The sequence below is a fragment of the Ambystoma mexicanum genome, chromosome 9, assembly GCF_040938575.1.
Source record: "Ambystoma mexicanum isolate Mex_15411 chromosome 9, UKY_AmexF1_1, whole genome shotgun sequence".
Taxonomy (NCBI): Eukaryota; Metazoa; Chordata; class Amphibia; order Caudata; family Ambystomatidae; genus Ambystoma; species Ambystoma mexicanum.
In genome coordinates this window covers 926,631,355-926,658,432 of record NC_090931.1, presented here as the reverse complement: position 1 = coordinate 926,658,432, position 27,078 = coordinate 926,631,355, and the positions used below count along the sequence as shown (strand labels likewise).

At 43.2% G+C, this 27,078-nt stretch overlaps 1 protein-coding gene across 3 annotated transcripts in view; it reads left to right on the top strand.

Annotated features, from left to right (window-relative positions):
* OSBPL6 (oxysterol binding protein like 6) overlaps positions 1 to 27,078 on the top strand; it is a 3,803,429-nt gene that overhangs the window by 1,647,999 nt on the left and 2,128,352 nt on the right. For 2 of the 3 annotated variants that reach the window (XM_069616109.1, XM_069616110.1), the window contains exon 9: positions 3,167 to 3,259. The exons of the other annotated variant lie outside the window; for it this stretch is intronic. In XM_069616109.1, the coding sequence (XP_069472210.1) occupies positions 3,167 to 3,259 (93 nt within the window). The remainder of the gene's footprint in view (positions 1 to 3,166; positions 3,260 to 27,078) is intronic. 3 annotated transcript variants of the gene reach the window in all.

The window sequence follows — 27,078 nt, the reverse complement described above, 5'->3', positions numbered from 1 at the left end:
TTCTATCCTAACAGGGACACATCAGTGGCATTCCCAGTGGGAACCTCGAAAGTGAAGACACAGGAAGATCTACCGATGGTGAGAATACAGTGGGAAACGGAATCCTTTAAGTATCTGGGCATAAAAATCCACCATGAGGCAGTGGACGCTTTTCAATATAATGTAAGAATGACCATCCCAAACCTAGGAGGGAAAATTACATATTGGAACAAATTGCCTCTCACTTATGGGGAAGATAGCGGTATGCAAACCGATTATTCTACCGCAACTATTGTAACTATTTGTGAATATATCACGTGTTCTGGCCCTCCTTTTTCAGGCAGGCAGCTGGATATTATAGTTTTGGTGTTCCTGTGGGGAGGTAAGAGGAGAATGGTTTCCTTGGACTCATTGCAGAGGCAGCACCAGAATGGAGGTCTCTCCCAGCCTGATTTCGAGCTCTATTGCATGGACTATCACCTACGTCATACAGCCAAATGGGATATCCGGGTGGCAGGGTCGGACAGGTTCCAACTGGGCCAGCCTAGGCAATATCATACGGGACGGAAGTGCTTTGGGGAAGCGCAAGGGGAGCTCAGGAGACAGGAATCATGACAGTGGTGCAGCAGAAGCGGAGGAGGACATGCCTCAGACTAAAACTGGGGGAGGAGAATAGTCTAGAAAAACTACTGCAGGATTTCCCCAGAGTAGAAAATGTACTGAACGACATGAGATCCAAGAGTTGCGATGGGGCGGGGCTCCGTATGCTGGGGGATATGTTTGAAGGGGGCCGTTTGCTGTCATTTTCGGTCTGGGCACAAAGGTATCACATGCCGAGCGGCAGTTTCTAAACTTTGCACGATTGACAAGCATCCTAGCGGTAACATGGGAGGAGCCCCCAGTGACCCCGGGTTCTTCAAGCCATTCTCACAATGGGAGGAGAGAGGCATGCAATCACAAGGCTATATGCGGCACTCCAAGAAAGTGGCGCGTCAACCCCTTTTTCAGGTCTCAGAGAAATGCGATCGAGATTTAGGTACGCCACTGGACAAGAAAGTATGGGTCAAGGGGTGCACAGGAATTTCAGGAGTTTCGGATATAATACCTGTTTTAAATTAATCCAGTTCAATGGCTTACATTGGGTGTACATGACATTGCAGAAATTGCGCAAGATAGATGCAAAAATCCTGCATATCTGCCTGAGAGTTACAGGCGAGTCGCAGATTTTTGGTATATGGTGTGGTCCTGTCCGAACATGGTAAAGTACTGGCAGTCTGTGATTGAGAGGATCAATGCTTTATTGGGGAGGCAAATAGAATGTATACCTAAAGTATGTCTGCTGGGACTGATACCCGGGGGGGAAACAGAAAGAAAGGAGACAATTGAATAAGATTGCAGTGTTTTTATTAGTGCTTGCAAAATACTGTTTGGCGATTACATGTAAGTGCCCCAAGGGTTCACAGTTAAAACAATGGACCCAAGATGTTATAAAGTGGGCAGGGGCAGAAAAGGTCATTGGCCTCATTACGAGTCCGGCTGTAACCCTGCCGGTGGGTTTCCACCGAACTCGTAAACATTTTCCAGCGCCTGACTTTCTGGTGCCACTTGGAGATTTCAAGTCTGGCGGCCTGGGAAGTCAGGCGCTGGTAAAATGTAAGTCCCAATTCCAACAGAGTCCCGTAGGACTCTATGGGAGTGGGGACTCGGAAGCGCAGGCACCGTTGCTAATGTTGCTGGCGCTTTTGTGAATGGTCTGCCTACCGTGGCCGCTGTGCTCAGTAGGGTCAGACCTGTCAGGCACAGCGGCCATGGGGCCTCATTACACTTTTGCCGGTCCGGAAACATTGATATATCTACACAGTTAGCCTACATTGCGCAAACAGTTAAAAGCAATAAAGCACTATTAGGTATTATACAGGCAAGCAAAGACACAGACATAGACATAGGCAGTACATGCAGGTAAGTCAACATGACAGTTACAGCAAGGTCAGACCTGTCGGGCACAGCGGCCCCGGCAGGCAGATTCCTAGTTTGCCGTTCCGAAAACAAGGGTGCCAGTGAGTTTACCGGCACCCTCGTTTCGAGACTGGCAAACGTTTAATGAGGCCCATTGTGCAAGAACAGAGAAGGGAAGAGGAATCAGACGACATGGAGTTGCAGTGGGGCACCCTCCTCAACGACCTCCACATACCTCCAGATAACCTTCCTCAGTGAAGATGAGAGGAGGAGAACATCAGAGTTGAACGTTACAAATCCCAGCGTCGCACTGCACTCATGAGAGCAAGAGTTGTGGACTGACCTCGCAAGAGCCAAGGCTTTTGAATAATAGTGGAATCCTTGAGTTGGAAAGGGAGGTGGGGGGTAGGAAGGCTGGAGGGAGGAATGGAAGAGGGAGGGAGGCGGTGGGAGGGAAGGGGACGCAGGGGACGGAAAAGGAAGATGGGAGGGGAGAGGGGGAATCAAAAATAGAGCTGTGGACATCACTGACATACTAGGTGTGCAGTTGCTATTGACGGCTTGTGAACATGTGCTGGGCTTCACGAGGAAATATGATGTGGTTAAGCGCAGGTTTTTAAACATGGGCTTGTTACTTGCCAAGAGAACTATTTTGATGAGCTGGACTCATAAACTGCCCCCTACATTTGAGGTGTGGTTGACAGATATTACTTGGGCCAGTGATATGGAGGAACTATATATAACTCTACTGCCTGGAGTTAGTCGTCCCAAGGACATTTGGGGAGAGTTCAGGTCATACCTGGCTAGAGATAGTGCCCCATACGTGATTGCTAACTGCTTTCCCCTGTGTGTCTGTTCATTTTATGTACTACTTGGTGCTACTGTTATGAGCTCGAAACTCTTTTGCTCTACTGCTAATTACCTGTTCATAATGATGTATTCTTGCCAAGTGTCAATAAATAAAAGTTTAAAAAAAAGATATATATTGTTTTAGTTATTTTTAGGATAAATCCCATGTAATTGATTTATCACGACAAACAACCAATTTTTATATTTGTGCTTCATTTCCATTCTAAGAAAGTAGCATTGGAATGCAAGGCAGAATCCTTCTCCTCCTGTAACTGTCATGTTGACTTGACCGTGTGTACTGTCTATATCTATGTCTGTGTTTTTGCTTGCCTGTCTAATACCTAATAGTGCTTTATTGCTTTTAACTGTTTGTGCAATGTAGGCTAACTGTGTAGATATATCAAAGAAAGACAAGCGAGCCTCAAGGCGATGGAGAACAAAAAGTGTCAGCAAAGACCCAAAAATACAGCTTCAGGTACAGAGTTAAATTATCCTAAATTGTTTTTGAGGCTAACTTTGATGTAGGTGAGTCTACTGGATGGTTAGAAAGCAGCAATCTGAGAGAAAGCTGTGTTTTGTCTCATTTCTAACTGAAATTTAAATTAAAAGTTTGCTTGAATGGGACATATGGGTGCTTCTGTCTGTTAGCTTAACTGACTGGTGAAAGATTAGCTCATATGCAATCTTGGAGCTTTCATAGGTGTCAAATACTTAATAGGAACTATAATAGAGGACTTTTCTCTTTACGCTACATTGGTAGTTTTGAATGTTAATGTCTACTACACAAATTGAACAACTTGAGGCACTACCTTCTAATATGTTGTCTGAGTAACAACACATTTGCTCCTTACCCAATGGGAATGAGGATTACAGTGCTGGTGTGCTAGCACACCCAGCAAAATAAATGTTTTTTTTTCTTCAGAGATAGGTCGCTAAGCTGTTAGGACTTAATCTTACTATCTATACAGCTGATATATATCACAAGTATCATGTAAGAAGAGGGAAGACACAGAAATTCCTCTTATGCATTATTTGGTACAATGGTTGTTTTATTTAGCATTTTATTGAACAATTATTTTTATTGTGTAAACTAATTCAACAGTTCATTTTAGTCAATTAATTCCTATTGAGTCTTGTTCTCAAAGTCTTGACTGAGTTATTTTATCCAGCAATAAGTACAAAACTCTTGAAGAGGTGTGCAGCCAAGTGAGACCCGGGTTTAGTAGCTGACTCGAGCTCCAGTAGAGTTTGAAGCCACTGGGAGTCAAACACACTCTTAAAGAGATCCAACACACTTGGAACTAAACTAATGAGAACACTTAAGAGGCCTTAAAATAGCAGCTTAATCTTGGAATAAAGCTGAACACATGCGGTTGAGGCTGCTGAAACTGATCAACCCGCAAAGGCTTTCTACTTATAAACATTTTACAAGTCTTCTATATGTGGCTGTGACAAAACCAGTACATTTTCTAAGGATTTCATTGAAGTTTATTGAGGTTTTATAACACGCCAACGTACAACAGAATTGTTTCGAAGCACAGGGGGAAGCACTGTAGTGTAAGGATAGGTGGGTGATGATTAGTGATGGGCTAGCCGAGACCTGGCTAGTGCAAACAAACAAACAAAATACAATACAAGTAAGGTACATTCCTGTTTGCTGTAAAAAGAATACAAAACATGAACGCAAAGTAAAACATAGGCAGATTTGGAGGATATTACAACACTGTAGGCGGGGGTTGTCAAGTTCTTCACTGAAAAATCACTTGATGAGAACAAAAAAATCACTTGATGAGAACAAGACATTTGCTTACTCTGAACCAAGTGTTCTGCTCATATTGCTAGGTAAAATAAAACAGTCAAGACTTTGAGAACAAGAGCATCTCTAGGAACGCGCAAAATTATAATTGTGTAATCAGTTTGTACGTTGACAATTTTTCAAATAATGCCAAATGCATCAGCCATTACACCAATGAGAACAAACAAATCAACATTTGAGTGTATATTTTTTTTTAAAAGTGGTCATTACAGGACCATTGAAAACCACTCCTTGACATTAGTTGTTTGCACTACAATGTGCAAAAAGTACATGCAGATCCGGGCGAACACGGCTTTTGGATGCATTATTTACACTTTGAAATTCAAACAAATGTCAAAATTACAATACAATGGCTTCCTATGGAATCCGCCAGCTTTTAACAGGTGCCAACAACTAAAACATTCCATTGGAATCCTCTGCATTCAAGACAGCATGAAAATCCCATGCTCACATCAACAGGGGTGTGGAATATTTTTTTAACGACTTGTCCAAGAGTCAAGATGTTAGCCAAATCTACTTTTCCTGTAAAAAATTGACTTGCCCATCTGTGGTCTAGGTTTATTAAATATGGTACATGGACACAACTTGCTATCTTATATTTGATAACTGTCAGATTTACTAGACATATACGTGCTTAGGAATTAATGTAACACATGTTCAGCTGTAACTAGAACTTGGTCTATCATAGTTTGTGGCTTTAAACTTAAAAATAAAAGAAGTAGGGCATACCCTGGGCAGAATACACATATATATTATCCAACTTTGTATAACATATTAATATGTTGTTCTCTGTGGCACCATGTAGAGGTATGCCTATCATCACAGTCCATTCCTCCACACAACTCAAAAACCCACTTCACAAACTGCAGAGAAAAGCATGGACAATCTTACCTTCTCACACATAGGACCAGAGAAAAATTAAATCAAGGGATAGCAAAGAGTGTCTGAGGTTTCCTTTTCAAAGGGGCCCAGGCGGGGCGGGGGTGTGGGGTGGGGGTGTGGTTGCAGAGTAGTACAGTGAGTGGGTCGGAGATGCTGGGGGCAGGGAAAGAATTCAATTAATTTGAAAGAGAGATGGGCGCGCCAGGTACCGTCCTTAAACACTAGCTTTGCGACTGTGGCTACAAAGGGCTGTTCGATTTGCCAGAACACATACATATGTATGCCATTCACTTTACTGTCACTACTGTGGGATGGTGTCACAAATTATGTATTATTTGGATAGCACAATTAGGTAAAGCTATACTGAGGAAAATGGAAAGGAATGCGTAATTTCTTATGCCAAACCTATCCAGATAAAATAAATGTGTTTCCAGATCCCACTTTCTAGCACATTCGTGCAATTGTCTGCAGTTTGAGGATATATTAAGCAATTTCTTTCTCGCTTCACTTTGGTGGGTGTGGGAGTAGTGAGGTAGATCACATAGAGCTTTAAGGTAAAGTTGTTAGGTTTGATCTGAAAATAGTAGAAGGATGGGGTCTGTACAAAGATGAAAGAAGCTTTAGATTATTAGAACAGTTCTGTCACATTTTAGCATGACCACTACTTCAGATGATGTGCAACTGAAAAACAGAGATGGTGCAGGAATTCTCTAAGCAAACGGCCGCACATTTACATGAAAAGAAATATTATTGTGTAATTGTTGCCACCTGAATAATCTACATCCTGACACTAAGCTGTGACCTGTCTAGAACCCTTCTCTTTGTTTTGTCACTCCGGACCAAAGCTAGGTTCATTATTAAACATTCTCACTGTCCTTAACGTTGACCTGAACTTTACGCTTGTTCATAGTCTAAAACTGGCCTTTTCATACTGTGGCTATCCAACATCGGATTTCAGTCTAATCCATTCTAATGGGCAGCGACAGTTGGACAAACATTTCAACACTAAAGGAGACTGATTGAAATTTTGAAAGATGGAGACCTTTGACAATCCTATTCACTTTGTCAATAGAATTCTCTCACCTCAATGCAACCAACACACAGTTGCTGGAGCCATGCATCCAATTCACCAACACACACTTGATACCATGTACACAGTAGTTCAGACTAGTACTTTGTAAAGTACAAAAAGACCTATTCAGACTCTACCCGCTGTCTAATTGGCATGGAGGCATGACATTTGCTTGTCCCTGACAACAAATAAATTGTCCTGAGAGTGGGGCTATAGGAATTCCACACCCCTGCATCAATGCATTTGTGCAGATTCTCTTGCATGCCCTGCTTGCCAAAAACTGCAAGATCACCTGAAGTATTAAATGATGTTCAAAACCAAGCATCACCCATTGCATATGATTTTAACACTTAATATAAAACTCTGTCGGAATGGAAATTGATACCCTTAGTGTGCTTGTTCCATTTTAAATTTCTTTGTCATGAAACATTGCATTCAATGTAAATGGAAAAAGACTTGGAGTATTGTGATCTTTCTGTGTATGAAGCTTACATACCCCAACACAAACTTATCTGAAGTAAGAGAGGATGGTTCTATTATATGCATTAGGCGATGGGATTCCAAAATCCGTAGTAGGGATCATGGTCATTGTTATGTATGTTCTGAATCCGGCTACATGGCAGGGGGCTGATGAGTGGTATTATATTACTATTAGGTCATAGAGGAACTAGATAGAGGCTTAGGAAGGCAGGACAAAGGGGCTATTGTGGCAACAAGAGGAAGCCAGTGGTCATTTCACATTGTGCAACAGGTTCCATCTCGTGGGTTGAAGACTGTTCATTTGAGGACGTGTGCATATTTTCCATTTGAAATAGTAAGAGTTTTGTTTGTTAGGCCACATTTATGTATGTTACTAATATTGGAATGGCCTTAATGAGATGGACCCCACTCGCTTCTGCAGATAATCATACATCTAGGGGTCATATTCTTCACCTCATGAGTACTTCTTTTACCTCTCCTGCCTTTTGAAGACACCATCATAGATGGCATAGAACTATATCCATTTCTATTCTTCGTCCTCACCAGCTCTCAGCATATTATATTTTTTATGCTTCTTCTTTTTTGTTACCTTGTAGGAGCCGCTTGCCAACATGGCACCTACAACTATATTCCCATCCGAATAAGAGCAACCAATTACTCCTTCTCCAAAAATATTTGCCTACAGCATTACTTTGTTTCTTACATTACCCCGTCTAATATGAGCTGCCCAACACATTTGTCCCCAGACTTCCTCTAGAGTCAACACATTTGTACTCCAGATTTCATAACAGCCTACACAAGTCACGGGGTAATACATTACCCTTCCACTTCATGTTCGCAAGGTAATGGACACTCCGTTGCCTCACGCGCATGAGCAAGTGACTAGCATTCCACTTTAGCAGGCTCACCCAGAAACGCTACAGGAGCGCGAACACAGACATGCGCACGCGCCGGGCAGTACAGTAAACACTACTCGCGGCGCGCATGCGCAATCCAGTACAGCCGTACACAGTTCGGTTATTCCTTGGTGATTCTTCTCGTGTGTACGTGGCGCTCTACTCGCAAGCCACACACGCGACTTTGCTCGCAAATCTGCAGAAAGCTCGGGACTCGGTTTTCAGGTAACTAGACCCCCTATCCCTGCACCAATTTTCAGACCATATTTGCATTATCCAAGGACACGGGCACTTATATCTCGCTCTTTTTTAACAGCCCAAGATTATAAAACGAATTGGGCACAACAAAGTCACCATTCCACACGGGTCCGTAATCCTGCGGACACCAGCCGATTAACCGGCATCCCATGCCTCTCATGTGAATTTCCACACAGAAGCCTCCCAGCAAGGTGAGCGTTTGCCTTATTTGACGCACCCAAGCCACCATGGTCCAGTTCTGATCATCCATAACTGTTAACTTACCCAAAATTGTATGTGTTTTTGACTCCTGTAGCCCTTCACAGCCTGCAGTTATCGTTTACAAGCCCCATTTTTTCCTGCACCTCGCGCTACTTTGGTGCTACAAGCAATCTCCAGATACATGCAGCATTGCAGCCCCCAAGGTCAGTCCTTTTATCTCCCTTGCCGCCTGATTTGATTGTGGTGTACCAAAGTCTTGGAACAGACTCTGTATTGTGTTTTTAAACAGTTTTTAACTCTCAACTCAGACACTAATAGTGTCCTTATATCTCTACCCTAGGGAGACCTACCCCAGGCCCAAGATGAAGGCACTCTGCCGAAACGTCTTAAGGACCAACATTTATATATCTCTCCTGGTCCCAACATCTTTTTGATCCACTTCTAGACGTCGACCATGTATTAGGTCACCCTCCAGCCTGGCTATAGACAACAGAGAGTTTCCGCATTTTTTGCTTCTGTTTGGATTGTCTTGTATTGAATACACATTAATCACTTGTCACAAGAGGTGGTGGTTACACAGTGCTCTTTATAGCATTATCTTGTTTTATCATTGCATTTTTGCAATTTACCTTGTCATAATAATTGTGTAAGGGCAAGGCTAAGACTGAGAATTAACCTCCCTGCACACCCAGTATTTGTGAATAATTTGTTTGCATTTTTGTTTGTTATCTTTACAAATACCTCTTTTTGAATACCACTGATGCACGACTACTAAATGCATCCAGCAGCAAAATAAATTTAAAAGCTGTCTGAATGATATCTATTCTTGTCTGAACTCCTCATTGTACATCTTCACATTTAAAGTGTTTTTGTATTTTCTTGGACACAATAGAAATTACCTAGGCCTACTACAATCAATAAGTAGCCCCCCTAAATGTTACACGTCAGAACAGACCCCATTTGTTAACCAACTAATATTGGAATGTACTGCTCTTAATCCTCTGCTTCTGTCACTTTATGTATTCACAAGGCACTTGCCAAGGCGTCGATAGTTTGTTTCATGAATTCATTCAGATATTGTGTTCCCCTCTGTATGTCTCTTCGTTTTGTTTGTGAAACCAACAGATGTCCACACACTTATGGAACTCTCCCGTCCCCTGAACACCCTGTCAATTGTAAATACAATCAATATTTACTGTTACATTGCAATGATTATTGAAATAAATCTTTAGGAAACCAATTTTCTGTAATAAATGTGTATTCAATTCAAATTATTGCTATAAATCACATGTTATTAACCTCTACTTAGTACATCAAATCATTAACATCTGTATTTGAAGCATACTAGAATTAATGCAATTTGAAAACAGTGTTGTTAGTTGTATTGTAGAAAAATAAACAGTGCGTTACATCACTCTTCACTTAGTTGTAATTGTCTTCATGGGTAAACAATATATTAATCACAAATTCCTCTCATATGTACTGAGATGTAAAGTTCATAGGCTGGTCTGGAAAATGTCAAAACATATAATATCTGCTCGACGCGTTTCGGGGCTTAGATTTATCCCCTTCTTCAAGTGTTGTTCACCCACTTTTTCTTTTTCACCTCATTCACCTATAAGGCATACTATATCAATCCGATATTGTTCTCTGTCATGTTATCTTAATCACTATTTTAGTAATAATCATCTGGATGTCCAATTTTTCTCATCTGTAGGTATCCATTTAATATTAATTAACTATGTTCAAGTTTCAACCAAAAAAGGTATACATTTTCTAAATAGGTAAGTATTCTAAAAAAACAATAACAAATAAGCTAACTGTAAAAGGATATGTGCAAGAGATATTTTTTTTAAAAAGAGAGTTCTTAAATCTGCCAGTACATTGCCTTACTAAAACCAAAAACATATCTGGAGTGGAGTTACCTTGGAGTCTGTACTACTTCACTTTACTCCTTAAGATACAGGTCTGGTTAAATGGCGTGATGCTTTGTTAACTGATTGGCTGTGAGCACCCTAGTGCTGCATCTAGAAGACATATATTCCTTTAGAAATCCCTTAAACTCATGGGATCTAGGTTATGGGTAAATGATGTTCCTAGATGGGTGTCAATAAAATAACTTACCAACTTCCATATGGGTGGCCAGCAGCCGCTGATATATGGTGTTGGTATAAACCCTCCTGGATGAATTAGGGGAATGGATTTCCTAGTGTGAATAAGGAAATGGCATTATAAATTGTGGCCATCTAGAGTCCCTTGTCTTTTAATCTCCTACTAAAGCAGTGGGCCTCTAATGGCCCGTTCATTCTTATCTTACCTCAGTTAAATTGAGTTGTTTCTCTGGGAACCAGCACTGCACCTTGCAGTGTTTGTGCCGGTTCTAGAAATGGCTGTTGTTTATATTGTGACGTCATCACGCTTTAGCGTGATGACGTCACGATTTAATTACGTATGCGCATGACATAAGAACACCTGCGCGTGACGAAGGTGTCAAATGCAGTTCGTTGGCTGCTCTCTTGAATTGTTATGATTACAAATGAGTATCAATTTAGATCACCAAAGAATCTATGTGTTATTTGCCAAAATCTTGTGTCCTTAAAAGAAACTACCATTCAATTTAGATATTAGCATGTGAAACAAGGCGTATTTGAAAAATATTCGTAATGGTGAGTTATCACAACTATGAATCACCATATTTGGTGCACAAATTCGTATGATCTGCTTTTGAAAAAATTATCAAATTAAACGCTTTTAATTCTAAGACCAACAGGATCTTATTAAGTCAAAGAAGTATTGGTAAGATATGTTAGATAGCTCTTGTATTCTCTGAAAAATTTGAGGCATCCAAATGTCCATTCCTTAAGTAATGATATACATGCTCACATTCTTCCAACTTTACTTGTATTTTCATGGTCGCTCTTGTACCATTGTACCCTCATGGTTTTCACATATGTCATTGGGCCTCATTACGAGCTTGGAGGTAAGGGAAAAACGCTGCCGGTAAAGGATTACCGGCATCGCTTACCGCTCCGATCCATTACGACCCGCTATTAGCGGCTTCGTAAATAACGGTACCTCTAATAGCGGCATTGGTGCGGGCACGCAACCCTACATGCCGGCAATACCGGCATGGTGTAAACAGGAGCTGAACACAAGTCAGGCGGACATGCAAATAACGGCATACTGAAGCCCGAAAAGTACCTTACCAGCATGGAATAAATACTGCCATCGCGAACCACCCGTAAACGGCCATGTGCAGTGTTCCCAACTGCCACAGGTGCACACAATCATCACAGGTGGAGGCAATGTAGACTGGGCTAGCACAAAAGGAGCACACCCCACCCCTTCCCACAACCAGTCACACACCAAAATGATACCAATACTAGTAGCAATATTGGGGCTGGAGGACATGATTGCAGTGGAACTCCAGCAACAACAGGCAGCACAGAGGTGACGCAGGAGGAGAAGGAGGGTGAGGCAGGCACAGCATGCACCACCAGTGCAGGCAGTTGTACCACGCAGGCAGCCCCCAATCTCTCGAATCAGAGCCAGTCCATTCAGCCTAACCCCTGAGCAGATCCACACCCTGTACCGTCTGGACCGGGACACCATCACCACCATTGTGGACATGATACATAGCGACATTGCCAGCCTCATAGACATCTGTACCGCCATCCCCCCTCTACTGAAGGTGGTGTCTGTGCTCCACTTCCTGGCCACAGGCACCTACCAGCACACAGTAGGGTAGATGCATGGCTTATCACAACCATTATTCTCACGTACGCTGAACCAAGTGCTCCGATGCCCCCCTGAAGCACACAGGCAACCACATATCCCTACCACAGACAGCCCAGGAGATCTCCAACACCAAAGTTGGCTTCCATTCACTGGCAGGCTTCCCAGGTTGCATCTGTGCCATCGACAGCACCCATGTGGAATTGGTGGTCCCACATGCCATGGAGGTAGTGTACCGCAACTGTAAATTGTACCACTCCATCAACGTGCAAATGGTATGTGACTCAAACAAGATCATCACACATTGTTGTGCCCGATTTCCCGGATCAACCCATGATTCAATGGTCATGCGGAACTCCACGTTACCACGCTACATGGAGCGACACACAGGGCAACGATCCTGGCTACTCGGTGAGTTGCTTGTCAAGCTCATGGCATGGTGATGTGGGGAGATGATTGGGAGGAGAGATGCATACTTCACCTGGCTGAGAAGGGGGGGGTAGAGATGCATACTTCACCTGGCTGAGAGGATGGACCATGCTCATACCCCAAAGCAGGCCAGACTGGACCTGACACCTAACACCTAAATGCAAGATGTAAGCTGCACTACTATGAAAATGAGGCAGTGCTGCAACCATTTCATAGCCATCAGCATGTACACTGCACATAATCAGACTGTAGCCCCTGCAACACAATGCAGCGACATGCTGTTAGTATGGCCAATGCACATGAACCAATTTACATCATCAAGAAGGACAGGTGTCAATTAGTGCGTACAAAGGAGTCCTGTGAGGCCAAAATACATGATCCCACTCCTACACCAACACAGAGGTCCAGCATACCAGCATGGCAACATCATGCACGGAAAGTGGGATAAACAAGAGTCCGACATCAACGGTGACCGGATAAAAGCATACAATTAACTACACATCACCTAGAACATGGGAACAACCGGCGTGGGCAACCACAGTGCATGAGCACTCATAGGGAATAGGACACCCCTCTCTGGAGAAGCGCTCTTTGCGCAGGCGCACAGCTCCTTTTTTAAGTGCCTTGGGCATTCTAATATGCTGCTGGTTTATTTTGGGACAGGTGTGGTGGTGATGTGGATCCTGGGTGCAGAGGATGGCAATGGATTGTGTTTTTCAACATGGCCACCGTGCTCTTTCCCGTTCCTGTGCGGCGACTCGTCTTCCGGTGCCCTGCTTATTTACAGTCACCGCTATTAGCGGTGACTGCTATTAGCGGTCACCGCTGATGGCAGTCACCGCTAATGCCGGAGGCATGGATGGCGGTGGTGCTATCTGTGCTTCCCTCGATGCCGCTAAGGGCGATTTTTGGATCTTTAGCGGCATGGCGGTAAGGTGGTTACCAGCATGGTGCAAAGTTCGTGCCCGCGAAATCGTAATAGCCCTCTAACAGCGGGTTCTTTGCTACACGGACACGTTATTTGCTCCATGCCGGTAAGGACACTTACTTACCTCCAACCTTGTAATGACCCCCATTGTCTTATTGCATATGTTACAAGTGATAAATTAAAAACATTATATACTCTTTAGGAATTTTTTTTTTTCACTGTGTCGGGGGTCTTTGGAGAAACATTGTCTAGGTCATTGAGGGGAGTATTTGTTCATATTCCTAACCTATTCATCATTCTTAAACATTGCTTGACATTTTCATGAACTCAGTATGTTCTTTAATCTATTTAGGAAAGAATGGGTCTATATCATAGAAAGCAGGCCAAGCTGTACTCCTCATTCATTCCATTTGGTGCTCGACTGTTCAATTTGTCAATCCAAAAGATTTCTCTTTGGTCCATCAGTCTACCATGGTTGCCCCCTCTTTGGGGTTTCTTCACAATTTTGAGTATTATCACTTTTAATTGTGCAAAGCTGTGTTTTTCCATTGAAAAGTGTCTGTCAACTGGTGAATGTATATTGTTGGTCCTTATGTTGCTGTTATGCTCATTCCAGCGTTCCTTAGCTTTTATCTGAGTTTGTCCCACGTAGTAGATGCCTCATGGGCAACTGAGTCCATAGATGATGGATTTGGTATCACATGTCGCAAAGTCATGTAAGAGAATTTTGTTCCCATTATTTGGATGTCTTACATAGTTGCCTTTCATTATGTTGTTGCAATTGCCACAACTGAGACACGCAAAGGTGCCTGATTTTTTTCTTTGTCAGTGTCCGTTGGTTGTCTATTCGTGGTCTTTCTGCCTTGACAAGTTGGTCCCTAAATTTGCGTCCTCTTGTACGCAATTATGGGTGGTTCAGGAAACAATCTAATTTAATTGAGGGTCTAATTCAATGATTCTCCAGTTTTTCTTGATCATCCGTGTTATGTGGTGACTTTGAGCTGAATATCTCAATGCATGAAGAAATGGAATTTCCCTGAATTTGTTCTTAGCGATTAGTAGGTTTTTTCTTTCCAATTTTCACGTATTTTCTTCTGCTTTCTTAATGGTAGATTCCGGGTAGCGTCTTTCTTTATATTTTTCTGTCATCAATGCATTCTCCTCTTTTAAAGTTTCTGTTGATGATACGATCCTTTTTAGTCAAATAACTTGACTGTATGGTAGATTGTTTCTTAAGTGTTCCAGATGGTGACTTTGAAAATGTAAAGTGTTGTTGACGTCTGTTGGTTTATGGTAAATACTTGTGATAATTCCTTCAGGTTTAATTTCTAATTCCACGTCCAAAAAATGTAATTTGGGGTTCCTTATTCCATTGTAAATTTTATTCTTGCATGAGCTGAGTTGATGTACTGTAAGAATTCGTCCAGTTCAGTGCGTTCTCCTCTCCATATTACAAAAACATCATCAATTAACCTTTTCCAACTTATACGTTTTTCTTTCCATTTTGTGGGTATTAAAATCCAATTCTTTTCCAAGTGAAACATGAGTAGATTGGCATATGCTGGGGCCATCGAAGACCCCATTGATGTGCCTGCTGCCTGTAGGAAATATTGGGTTTTGTATCTGAAATAATTATTGATGAGTATAATCTTACTCAATTCTAGAATAAATATTTTGTTAGCTTCACAGATACTATCCGTGCCTGCTACTATGGGCCTGAGTGGTGGAGTGCTCACATGTTTATGAATTTTCAGTAAGCCATAGAAAATGGGAGTAATAGGATGTGTGTTTGTCAGATATTGCTTGGTTTTATTCGAGATCCATCCATGATCCCTGGCTTTTTCAAGTATAGTTTCAATGATCTCCGAGATCTGTTGTACTGGGTCTTGGTCAATTTTAATGTATGTGCTCTCATCTGATAGCAGCTCCAAGATCTTCTCCTCATAGTATGTAGTGTCCATTATCACTATGACTCCTCCTTTGTCCGCTGTTTTCAATGTCAAACTTCTGTCTTCTGCCAAGTTTTTAATGATTTTGTTCTGTCGTCTCCTGGTGTTGTAGTTTTTAGATCTGGTGAAATTTACTCTATTCAAATCCTTTGTCATTTGTTCTTTGAACATTTTGATGGTTATGTTGTTTGTTTGGGGAACAAATTGACTCTTGGGTTAAATGTCCAAATATTGATGATCTTCTTGTTGTGTATCCGATCACGATTGTGTGTCAAAAAAGACTTTTAGTCTCACAAGTATTTACCATAAACCAACAGACGTCAACGTGCAAGCCTGTGTACGTTTATTTTCTCATCCAATAGGTTGGAGTTTTGTGTGGGTATGAAGGATCAACCCAAATTCAATGTGTCTATTTCATCCTTAGTTAATTGTTTGGAAGACATATTGACCAATAGTTGTTTGGTTTGTTTCTTGGCCTTAGATTTCTTATTGCTTCGTTGCGCTGTCTTTTTTTCTAAAAAAGGAGTTGATTGTGCTTTGGAAGTTGTAACTTCTTGTGGTGTATGTATAGTTGCTCTAGTGTCCGTAGTTTCTATGTTAATAACTTCGTCTCCACTAATTGGTACTTCGCTGCTTGAGCCGCTTGCTTCTTGCCCTGGTGGTTTGCGATGAGGATGTTGTCTTCTGTCTGGTGCTGATTTGTGTTGTGTGTTATATTCCTGCCAGGAATATACTATGTCCTGTAGAATGTATCCCTTCTAAATTTACAGACTTTACTTTGTTCGATGTCCTTCTAATAACCATCTAATGTTTTGTTGACTTCTTCTATGATAACTGCTAGTTCCTCCTTGTTCTTAAATTTGGACCGTTGTGCCGTCAGATCTTCAATCTCTTTATCTAATGTATTAACCAATTTGGACAGTTCTTCTATGGTTAATAAGATTAAGTCCAATGAGCACTTATTTAGGATCTGCTCCCACTTTTTTACAAAGTACGGATTTTCTTTACACAGAGTTGGTCTTAAATAAATTCTTAATCCTCTTGGAATTCGTTGGGCACAATAGTATTGCGCTAATGTCGTGGCATGCAGTTTTTGTGCAATCTCTCTTCTTATTACCCTTTCCAGTTGTGTTATTAATTTTTCTGGATTGGTTGTTGTGGGTGTTGTGGTTTCAATTTCTTTAATGAGACCTAATATCCGGTTAGCTTCTTCTTCATTGAATGCCAAAGTAGTGGCATATTTTCAGTGATGGCATTGATTTTTGAAAATGACGTACCTTATTGGTAAGTACCTTAAAGGCATGGTCTAGTAAAAATGTTTATTGTCCCTACGGGTCGGCCATGTTTTTTTAAGCCTAAGTGGCTCGATTTTAGAAAACTTTCCTGTGGACCTTACCCGAGTTTTCGTCCATTAAACGAACACGAAAACAGGCACCAGGGAGCTGCCATTTTGTGATAATCCTATCATTTCCCCCATCGCCCTGGCTGACCTGCTTTTGCGGCACTAAATCATATCCCCGCCCCTGAGCCTGTCATCAGCAGACTCGTACCGCCCATTTCCCAACGCCAAAGCACGTCTTGTGTCAACATTCGCTGCGCTTCAGCTAATGACGTGTCGCCATGGAAATGGCAGGACGCCTCTTTCCTCAATAAGTATAAACAGACCGTTTCACAACACAAAGCAGCAGATTTTCGATTCCATTCCTCTCTCTGTGTTACTTAGAGTATTTTGTGACTCGTTTCTGTGCTCTGGTCAGCTACCTTCGCCGCTTGTAGCCCGTGTGAACACCTGTACCATCTCGGTAAATTATTTTACTTTGTTTACCACACAATGGCTACAATAATGCCCTACATGTACGAGCCCGAGTATACCGAGGAGGAATTACTGGAAAGGGAAGCACGCGAAAATGATGGGGATTCGGACGGCAGTTGGCAGGACGAATCAACAGATGAAGAGCCTGGGCCTAGTCGCATGGACGGCGTCTCCACCTGGTGCACATGCAATCAGTGCGAGCTAATGCCAACCGAGGAGGAGAACTGCTGCTGCCGAGAAAACTCGGGATGCCTGGCCTACATTTCGGAAGGCGAGCCACGACCGCAATGCATCACTGAGCTGCCAGACTTCAGGGCAGCCTGCCTCACACGGGCCGTGTTGAGAATAATGATGGTGCTTATGCACGAACTTTGCGCAACTGTTCGTCCTCGTAATCCGAGTAACGAGTAAGTATACTCTGCTTGTCATGCCACTCCTATTTCATGTTCTTCTAGTATATCCAAAATGTCATCTACATATCATGGTAACGCATGTAAGTCGTTCAATAGTGTGCATTGTCTAGATAGCATTTGTCCGTGCAGAATGCCATTAGTTACAAGAATTGTCATTGACAACAAACGTTTATTAAACTTATCTTGGTCATTTAAAAACAGTTTGTTTCATTCCTTTTCACAGGTGGTACAGGCTGGTGGCCTATCGTTCCTTTACATGGTGGCTCCACGGGAGGCTTGGACACCGCGTTCGAAGAGTGATACCCGCCTGTGCCGTTCGTGCCATTAGAGAAACGTTCCCAAGTGACAGCGGTCAGTACAGGGGATTTTCTCTCGCTGTGCTGCAACCTGACCTGTATAATCTTTAAAGTCTTGTATTTTTGTGTCATGAAAATAAGATACAAAATAAAACACCCCATATATTTTAACAACGGTTGTTTCGATTTTTTAAATGAATCAAGTGTGTCTCCATTCAAGGATGGACGTCAGACATCTGTGCTCCGAATGGGTGAAGGTCTGGTCGCTGTGAAGCAGGGTGGTCACTATCTAAGCTAACATAACATATTCTCGATAATGCATGCACTAAATAACACTTGTTCAAAGTCTTTCAGTAGGTTATGTCTCTATAAAAGTCACACATATATCTATACTAACAATTACCATTGGATTATACAGGCCTTAGGGTCTTGACCACTATAATACACCGGTTGAAGTGTGGGTCTTTGCTCACAAGAATCTCCGGTATGTGGCATTTGTTATTGATAAGCAACGATATACTATCAAAGGCAGTTCGCGCCAGTGGATGAGCGCTGGCATGGGGGGCTGTCAGGGGCGCGAAAGGCCAAGGTGCCAAACTGCATGTACACTTCAAAAGGTATCCCATGCCAAGGGGCCATTGCTCACATGGCCTCCTCAGACCCCGTGTCTCCAGCCAGGCCTCCCCTTGAAGCAGGCCGCCCCCCTGCAATCCACATAAGTGTGTCTCCATTCAGCAGTCTTCCTGTGCCTTATCTGCACGCCCCAGGCCCATCCATTCCACCCCCCTCTATCAAAGGCGGTTCGCACCCGGGGATGAGCGCTGGCATTGGGGGCTGTGACGGCGCAAACGGCCAAGGTGCCAAACAGCATGTACACTTCAAAAGGTATCCCACGCCCAGGGGCCATCGCTCACATGGCCTCCTCAGACCCTGTGTCTCCAGCCAGGCCTCCCCTTCAAGCAGGCCGCCCCCCTAAAACCACGACGTACATACGTCATTCATTCACAAACACACCCGTTTCTAATACTTTATAAACCACTTGATATGTCTCATGAGAACATCTTTGTGCTTTGCAAGTCAACTCCTGAACGTGCTACCTGGCAACCACTGAGATCTACGCTAATCTGCTCGTCGTCGTGCTATCCGTGAACTTCTGTGACCGCTTAGAGCAAACCCATCAGTGTGCTACCTGTGGCCACCCACCTTTTCTCCTGCAACATACTGCTCTGCTTGCTGAATCCAACTGTTTGTTGGTCAAGGTAAGGCCATGTATCCTAGTCATATTTCGCAGATTTTTAAATTTCTATCTATTTGCGAGTAGAGTACACAATAGTGCTATGTTCATTGGTCTCATTGCTATTGACTTGAGTTTCCATTGCTATGCTATCAATAGATCTATTTATTTTCATCTGTGTCTATTGTCATCGAATTGCATCCTTCGGGGGTCCAGTCTATAATGTAAGCATGTTTCCTTCTCATGCAAGACAGAACATCCAAGGGACGAGTCACATGTTCAGATTTTAGTCGCATCATTTATACATTTCTGCAAGTTATGCAAATACTAAGCCGCACATAATGAACTGGTATAGTTCCTGCGACCAAAACAAACCTTGCATTGATCATTGTATGATTCATTTACTTTTGTATCAAATCTTTATTCTTGAAGATTGTATAATAATGTCGATATTTACTTTTCAGATTTATCTACAATGCCTGCCTGTTCGATTAGCGGTTGCCCTTCGAAGACCCATGCGAAATCTGAAGGCACTACAATGCATGTATTCCCGAAAACTGTTGATCGAATAAGAGAATGGGTCAGACATTGCGGATATCCACTGGATGAGCTGGAAAGTAGAGTCCAACAAGTCTTACAGGACAAGAGGGGTGATCGATACAGCATTTGCAGCCGGCACTTTTCCTTGGACATGTACACAACATCTTAGGTAATAAAGAAGAATAAACGGCGAACAACACGGAAATTGCAACATACGTCATTCATTCACAAACACACCCCTGTTTCTAATACTTTATAAACCACTTGATATGTCTCATCAGAACATCTTTGTGCTTTGCAAGTCAACTCCTGAACGTGCTACCTGGCAACCACTGAGATCTACGCTAATCTGCTCGTCGTCGTGCTATCCGTGAACTTCTGTGACCGCTTAGAGCAAACCCATCAGTGTGCTACCTGTGGCCATCCACCAATTCTCCTGCAACATACTGCTCTGCTTGCTGAATCCAACTGTTTGTTGGTCAAGGTAAGGCCATGTATCCTAGTCATATTTCGCAGATTTTTAAATTTCTATCTATTTGCGAGTAGAGTACACAATAGTGCTATGTTCATTGGTCTCATTGCTATTGACTTGAGTTTCCATTGCTATGCTATCAATAGATCTATTTATTTTCATCTGTGTCTATTGTCATCGAATTGCATCCTTCGGGGGTCCAGTCTATAATGTAAGCATGTTTCCTTCTCGTGCAAGACAGAACATCCAAGGGACGAGTCACATGTTCAGATTTTAGTCACATCATTTATACATTTCTGCAACTTATGCAAATACTAAGCCGCACATAATGAACTGGTATAGTTCCTGCGACCAAAACAAACCTTGCATTGATCATTGTATGATTCATTTACTTTTGTATCAAATCTTTATTCTTGAAGATTGTATAATAATGTCGATATTTACTTTTCAGATTTATCAACAATGCCTGCCTGTTCGATTAGCGGTTGGCCTTCGAAGACCCATGCGAAATCTGAAGGCACTACAATGCATGTATTCCCGAAAACTGTTGATCGAATAAGAGAATGGGTCAGACATTGCGGATATCCACTAGATGAGCTGGAAAGTAGAGTCCAACAAGTCTTACAGGACAAGAGGGGTGATCGATACAGCATTTGCAGCCGGCACTTTTCCTTGGACATGTACACAACATCTTGGGTAACAAAGAAGAATAAACGGCGTACGACACGGAAATTGCTCAAACGCTATTCCCACTCTATTCGTCCACATTCCGCCACCGGTGAGTCAAGTGTCCGGATTTAGCTTTAGGCCTTGCGGTAGTGTGTAGGTAGCCGAATGGATTAATTGATATTGTAGGTGTTCTATCCCTTGTAATAATTTCGATATTGATATGATTGTATAGCTTTTTGAATAATGACATTTATCAATATATTCCTTTTCGATTTCATAACCCACAAACGCAATGTATATATATGGGAACAGGGAACTGTGCTGTATTGAGCATTTTTCAAGTATTCTGTCGCCTTACATGGCTATTTTTAATATTGGCATTTCATTATCAATCATTAATTTACCTTTACAACTTCTTGACTATCCCTTGAATCAGAAGCAAGAACATTCTACATCCTTGACGTGGTCGCAGTTATCAACCACTTCTAGCGCATATCAGGTAATCTTACTAGGCTAATCCGCTACAGACTTGTTTTATGCATGTCAAGTAATAGTTTTATTCTAGCGTGTAATTATTTTACTGAATGTTTGGTTAGTGCTTTCCAATTGATTTACACCTTAGTTATCGTCCACTGGTGTTTGTTTTCAGTTATAATTAGTGTTATCCATACTAATGCAAGTACTGTCTTTCAGGGAGATGCTGAAGCATCCGCCACATCTACAACATTTCTAGATGTTCTTCACCAGCAGGAGGGATGGATACTGACAGCTCCATCGAATGTCATCATCAGAGCTGGAATTCTTGTTGTTTGATTGTTCTACACAATGTTTCATTCGTGGTTTGCCGTTGATATGTACCTGTGCTGTCGACCCCAGGTGTGTGTTATGTTTTCACTATTGTAATCCTCACTAATGCAAGTACTATGTTTCAGGCAGTTGATGGAGTGTCACCCCCTACACTTGATGCAGAGCCTGACATTCAAGTAATTCCAGGGGAAGTGGAAGCGGGACCATGCGTATACGAATCGGCGCAACAGCTTTCGGAAGTGCGCACTACATTTGCAACATCCATAGATATTCTTCAGCAGCATGAGGTATGGATACTGACAGCTCCATCATGCGTGATCATATAACGTGATTCCATTTGCTATACTTTCTTCCCTATTAACGCAAGTGCTGTGTTTCAGGGAGACGACGACGCTTCCACTACAATCACAACATCCAATTTAGATGATGCAGATGTAAATAAATCGGAGAAATAAGTCGATGAAATGTGATCATATTTAGATTTTCCTTGATGCTTTTAGACAATGCATCATTTGTGGTTATCTCTTTATATGTACCTGTGCGCTCGACCCCAAGTGTGTGTTATGTTTCCAGTATTGAAAACCATACTAATGCAAGTACTGTGTTTCAGGGAGATGCGGATGCCTCCTCTCCAATACAACCATTCATGGCAGTCCATGCAGAGCCAGAGGTATGGATACTGACAGCTCCATCGAAATAGATCATCACTGGTCGAATACTTGTCGTTTGATTGTTGCACACAATGTTTAAATCGTGTTTGGCTATTGAGATCTACCCGTGTGTTCGTCCTCACGTGTGTTTTATGCTAACAATATTTTGATACATAGTAAGGAAAGTACTATGTTTCAGGGAGACGATGGAGCCTCATTCCGTGCTGTCTATGCGGATATAGAAAATATAGTCGTTGCAGCGCAAGAGGAAGGGAGGACATGCGGAAACGAATCAGAGCTACAGCTTGCAGATGTTGACGGTCGAGTCAAAAAAGTTGCAAAGAAAAAAAAACAAAAAAAGGTTAGTTACAAACAGTTCATAACTTTAAAAAAATGTTTGTGCTGGGGACAATTTTATGTTTTTTTCCAGTCAAAAGTAAGAAAATTGTGAGTTCGGTGGTCGTGCAGGTAACACAATGTACATCGTCAGTGGCCATGGAGAAACTATCTACATTCAAGGGGAATGCACATCGACCTCATAGCCACGGACAGACACGTTTCAATTGCCAAGACAATGAGAGAGCAGTTCCCACATATTAATCATCAATTTGACGTATGGCATCTTGCTAAATCAATCAGTAAGAAAATCTCGGCTGCAGGAAAAAAAAAAAGGTTTTGAAAGTATTTTGCTGTGGTCCCATTCTATCACCAACCATCTTTGGTGGAGCTAAAAAACTTGTGAAGGGTCAGTGGAAATACTACTTGAAAAATGGCAGTCACTGATGCACCACTGTACCAACGTTCACCGCTGGACAGCAAATCAACATTTCCACCAATGTGAACATGGCCCTTTGTCCCCAGAGGAGGCACGGAAGAAGAAGTGGTTGATTCCATCTTCACCGACACACAAAGCCATTGAGAAGATTGTTTTCAACAAAACTCTATCAAGAGATTTGAGAGGACTGACAGAATTCTGTCAAACAGGAGATTTGGAGGTGTTCCACAATATGTGCCTAAAGTAAAGGCCAAAGCCCTTGCATTTTAGCTTTCGGGGCATGAAACATCGCACTCTACTAGCGGTCTTGGCCCATAACAGCAATGTCGGACGTGAACAATCTAGGACTAGGGGTAAAGTAAGGATGCCTCGCTACACTAAGGTGTTTTCAAAACGAAGCAAGCAATGGGTGATCAAACCAGTCTATGATGAAATGCAGTTCGACTTTGTGAAAGGCCTTATTGTTGCTGTGTTAGAGAAGCACAGATATGGAATTTTGGACGTTTCTGTGCAGAGCAGTGATCCATTGCCACCGAACATTGCGACTGTGCCATGCCCACCTGAAGCACAGCTGGTTGTGAAGTACAAATCCCGGTTTAAATAATTGCAATACGATTGTCTTTTTGTAAATAAATGTTATTGTACAGTGTACCTGTAACCCTAACTCCTACCTTCACCATCATGGGTGGCGAACAAGCTGGGTGTCTTCTTTGAATTCTCTATATTCACCTCATATATGTGTATGTATATATTTTTCTCATGTCTCATCTCATGTAAATGTAAATGCTGCGCACTGTTGCGCCCGGTTAACGGAGGGGAGGCTTGCGTATTGCAAATAATAAAACAAACAAACAAACAATAAATCTCACTTTTAACTCAACTCCTGTGGTACTTTATACTTTCCCTGACCTTCCGCCAAAAATTAAATGTCTCAATTTGGGCTGCAAAGCTTGCAGATAACGGGGACAAAATTGGGGCACTTAGAACGCGCCAAGCGGACCGTGGCATTTGGGAGAGAAGCCAGTTCGCATTTGCACATTGAGGCGCACTACATAGAGGGATTCTAAACTTCAAGTTCTCACAGATGCCTATACTACGTGATGTTGCAAATAAAGAATGCGAAGGACAGCGGCTTTGATTTTCAGCTCGCGCCCAGATGAGGCTCATAAGTCGCACTGGAAGTATAAGGGTCTATTGTTTTTTTACCTTGAGACAGGGACCATGCCGAAAGAACTACATTTGAAGGGGGTGCACAATAACGTAAGAGACGATAAGGCAGAAAATTCAGAAACTAGACCGAGTTTCGTTTTAGTTCAGTCGAAAAATCGTTGTCAAGAGCACGGTCCGTTTTACAGACTGCATTACGAAGAGACACAATGGAAATTTCAAATATAATGTAAGTAAATCTTTACACGCTTTTATACCGGAATGAAGAATTAATGAATGGATGCATGAATAAATGAATGAATGAAGAGCTAGGAAAAGCAAGGAAAACGTGTTTGTAGTGGGCACATGGGCATGCAGGTCCACTGGTCTCACCGATCTCGGTCCTTGGCCCAGCCACTTTTCCCTTACCACACAAGGGAAGAATACTCAAAAGGCATACAGGGGACAAATGAGTAACAAGATGAACACACGTAGGGGAGTCCCCCGAATGAACCATTCAGCAACTAATTTAAAAGCCCAGTTTTAGCTCATACTAGGCCCCATTCCATATGCTGTTTTAATCACCACACAGAATGTAAAATATAATACACAGTGTTTGTCATTTTGTACAAAAAAAGTAATAATTTATTACATAGGCCATTGGTCCTACGTTTACACAAAAATATAAAAAAAGCCACATGAATACATATATCAATATGGGAGATGTATATATACATCTGATGGCATTTTAATGATTTAATCATGAAACAAAAGGTGACACAAAGACAATTCCATAGTATGGAGGATTCCTCCTGGGGCCTAGTATGAGCTAAAACTGGGCTATTAAATTAGTTGCTGAATGGTTCATTCGGGGGACTCCCCTACGTGTGTCCAGCCACTTTTCCCTGCACTGCCTACCTGCACTACGGGACTGTCTCTGTATCCTTCAGCCCCTTCTCCCGGCATTTACCTTGCATTTGCCACCAGCTGGCCCTATTATTTAATTTGTATTCAACTAACCATGTACAGCACTTTTACCCCCCCTACCCCCTTCCGCATGCGCGATCAGAAAGACACCTGGCCTAGTAGGATCGTTGTCTGTCTGCCCTTGTTCCCCACCTGCCTCGTCGTGCCTTGAAACACTTGAGTATAGCCGCGTTACGAAAGCCATATCATATATCATATCATTCCTCACGCATGTAGACTAACTGTCGTTTATCATTGTGTATTGGCCTCGATTTATTTCGTTACTTTTCACATTGATTTTAGAGCCGAAAATACTCCATTGAACTATCCTTGCAAGCAAATAGTTTCTGATCGGCTGTAATAAATAAAATGAGTAATATTAATGAAGATCGGCTGGCGAGACTAATTATAATTTTTTTGTTTTCATAACAGGTATTTGCTCCCCTTCTGCTACTGCCATCGGTTTGAGACACCAGCAGATGGCTTTTACAGTAGACACCTGCAGCTTTGTGTGAACAACTGGAGCACACTGACAATTTTATGGGACGATCGCCAATGGCTCACATGCCCTTACGCTGTACTAGTGGCTAGAAGCAACATATAGTATTTCGGGGTTGCGCGGGAAGTTACACACGCGATTGAGTGTGGTATGTGTATTTCAGGGGTGCGCGGGAAGTTACACACGCGATTGAGTGGGGTACGTGTATTTCGGGGGTGCGCGGGAAGTTACACACGCGATTGAGCGGGGTACGTGTATTTCGGGGGTGCGCGGGAAGTTACACGCGCGATTGAGCGGGGTACGTGCATATCAGGGGTGCGCGGAAAGTATCACACGTGATTCCATCAGGGTACGTGTATTACAGGGGTGCGCAGGAAGTTCCACAAGTGAATGTCCAGGCTACGTGTATTTCGGGGTGCGCGGGAAGTTACACACGCGATTGAGCGGGGTACGTGTATTTCGGGGTTGCGCGGGAAGTTGCACACGCCATTGAGCGGGGTACGTGTATTTTGGGGGTGCGCGGGAAGTTACACACGCGATTGAGCGGGGTACGTGTATTTCGGGGTTGCGCGGAAAGTTACACACGCAATTCCATCAGGGTACGTGTATTACAGGGGTGCGCGGGAAGTTCCACACGCGAATGTCCAGGCAACGTGTATTTCGGGGTGCGCGGGAAGTTTCACACATGATTCCACCAGGGTACGTGTATTACAGGGGTGCGCGGGGAGCACCACACGTGAATTGCACGTGTGGGTCCTCCCAGGTGTTCCCTCTACACCCTCCACGGCTCCTGCAGGTGGCTCACACCACAGGGGCCTACCCTGCACATGTCCTGCAGGCACCCCATCCACCATGGCCATGCCCCCCAGCCAACCCACATGTCAACTTGCACTACTGCCCACCAACGCATGTCCCCCTGCACCCCCAGCCACCAGGGGCACCCTCCACCAGGCCCCCACCCATGTCTCCCACCACCCCCACCCCCAGCACTGTGGGGCACCCTCCACCAGGCCCCCACCCATGTCCAACTCATGTCTCCCACCACCCCCACCCCCCAGCACTGTGGGGCACCTGCCAGCAGGCCCCCACCAATGTCCAACTCATGTTCCCCACCACCCCCACCCCCCAGCAGTGCAGGGGCACCCTCCACCAGGCCCCCACCCATGTCTCTCCCCACCCCCCAGAAGTGCAGGGGCACCCTCCACCAGGCCCCCACCCATGTCTCCCACCACCCCCACCCCCCAGCACTGTGGGGCACCTGCCAACAGGCCCCCACCCATGTCCAACTCATGTTCCCCACCACCCCCACCCCCCAGCACTGTGGGGCACCTGCCAGCAGGCCCCCATCCATGTCTCCCACCACCCCCA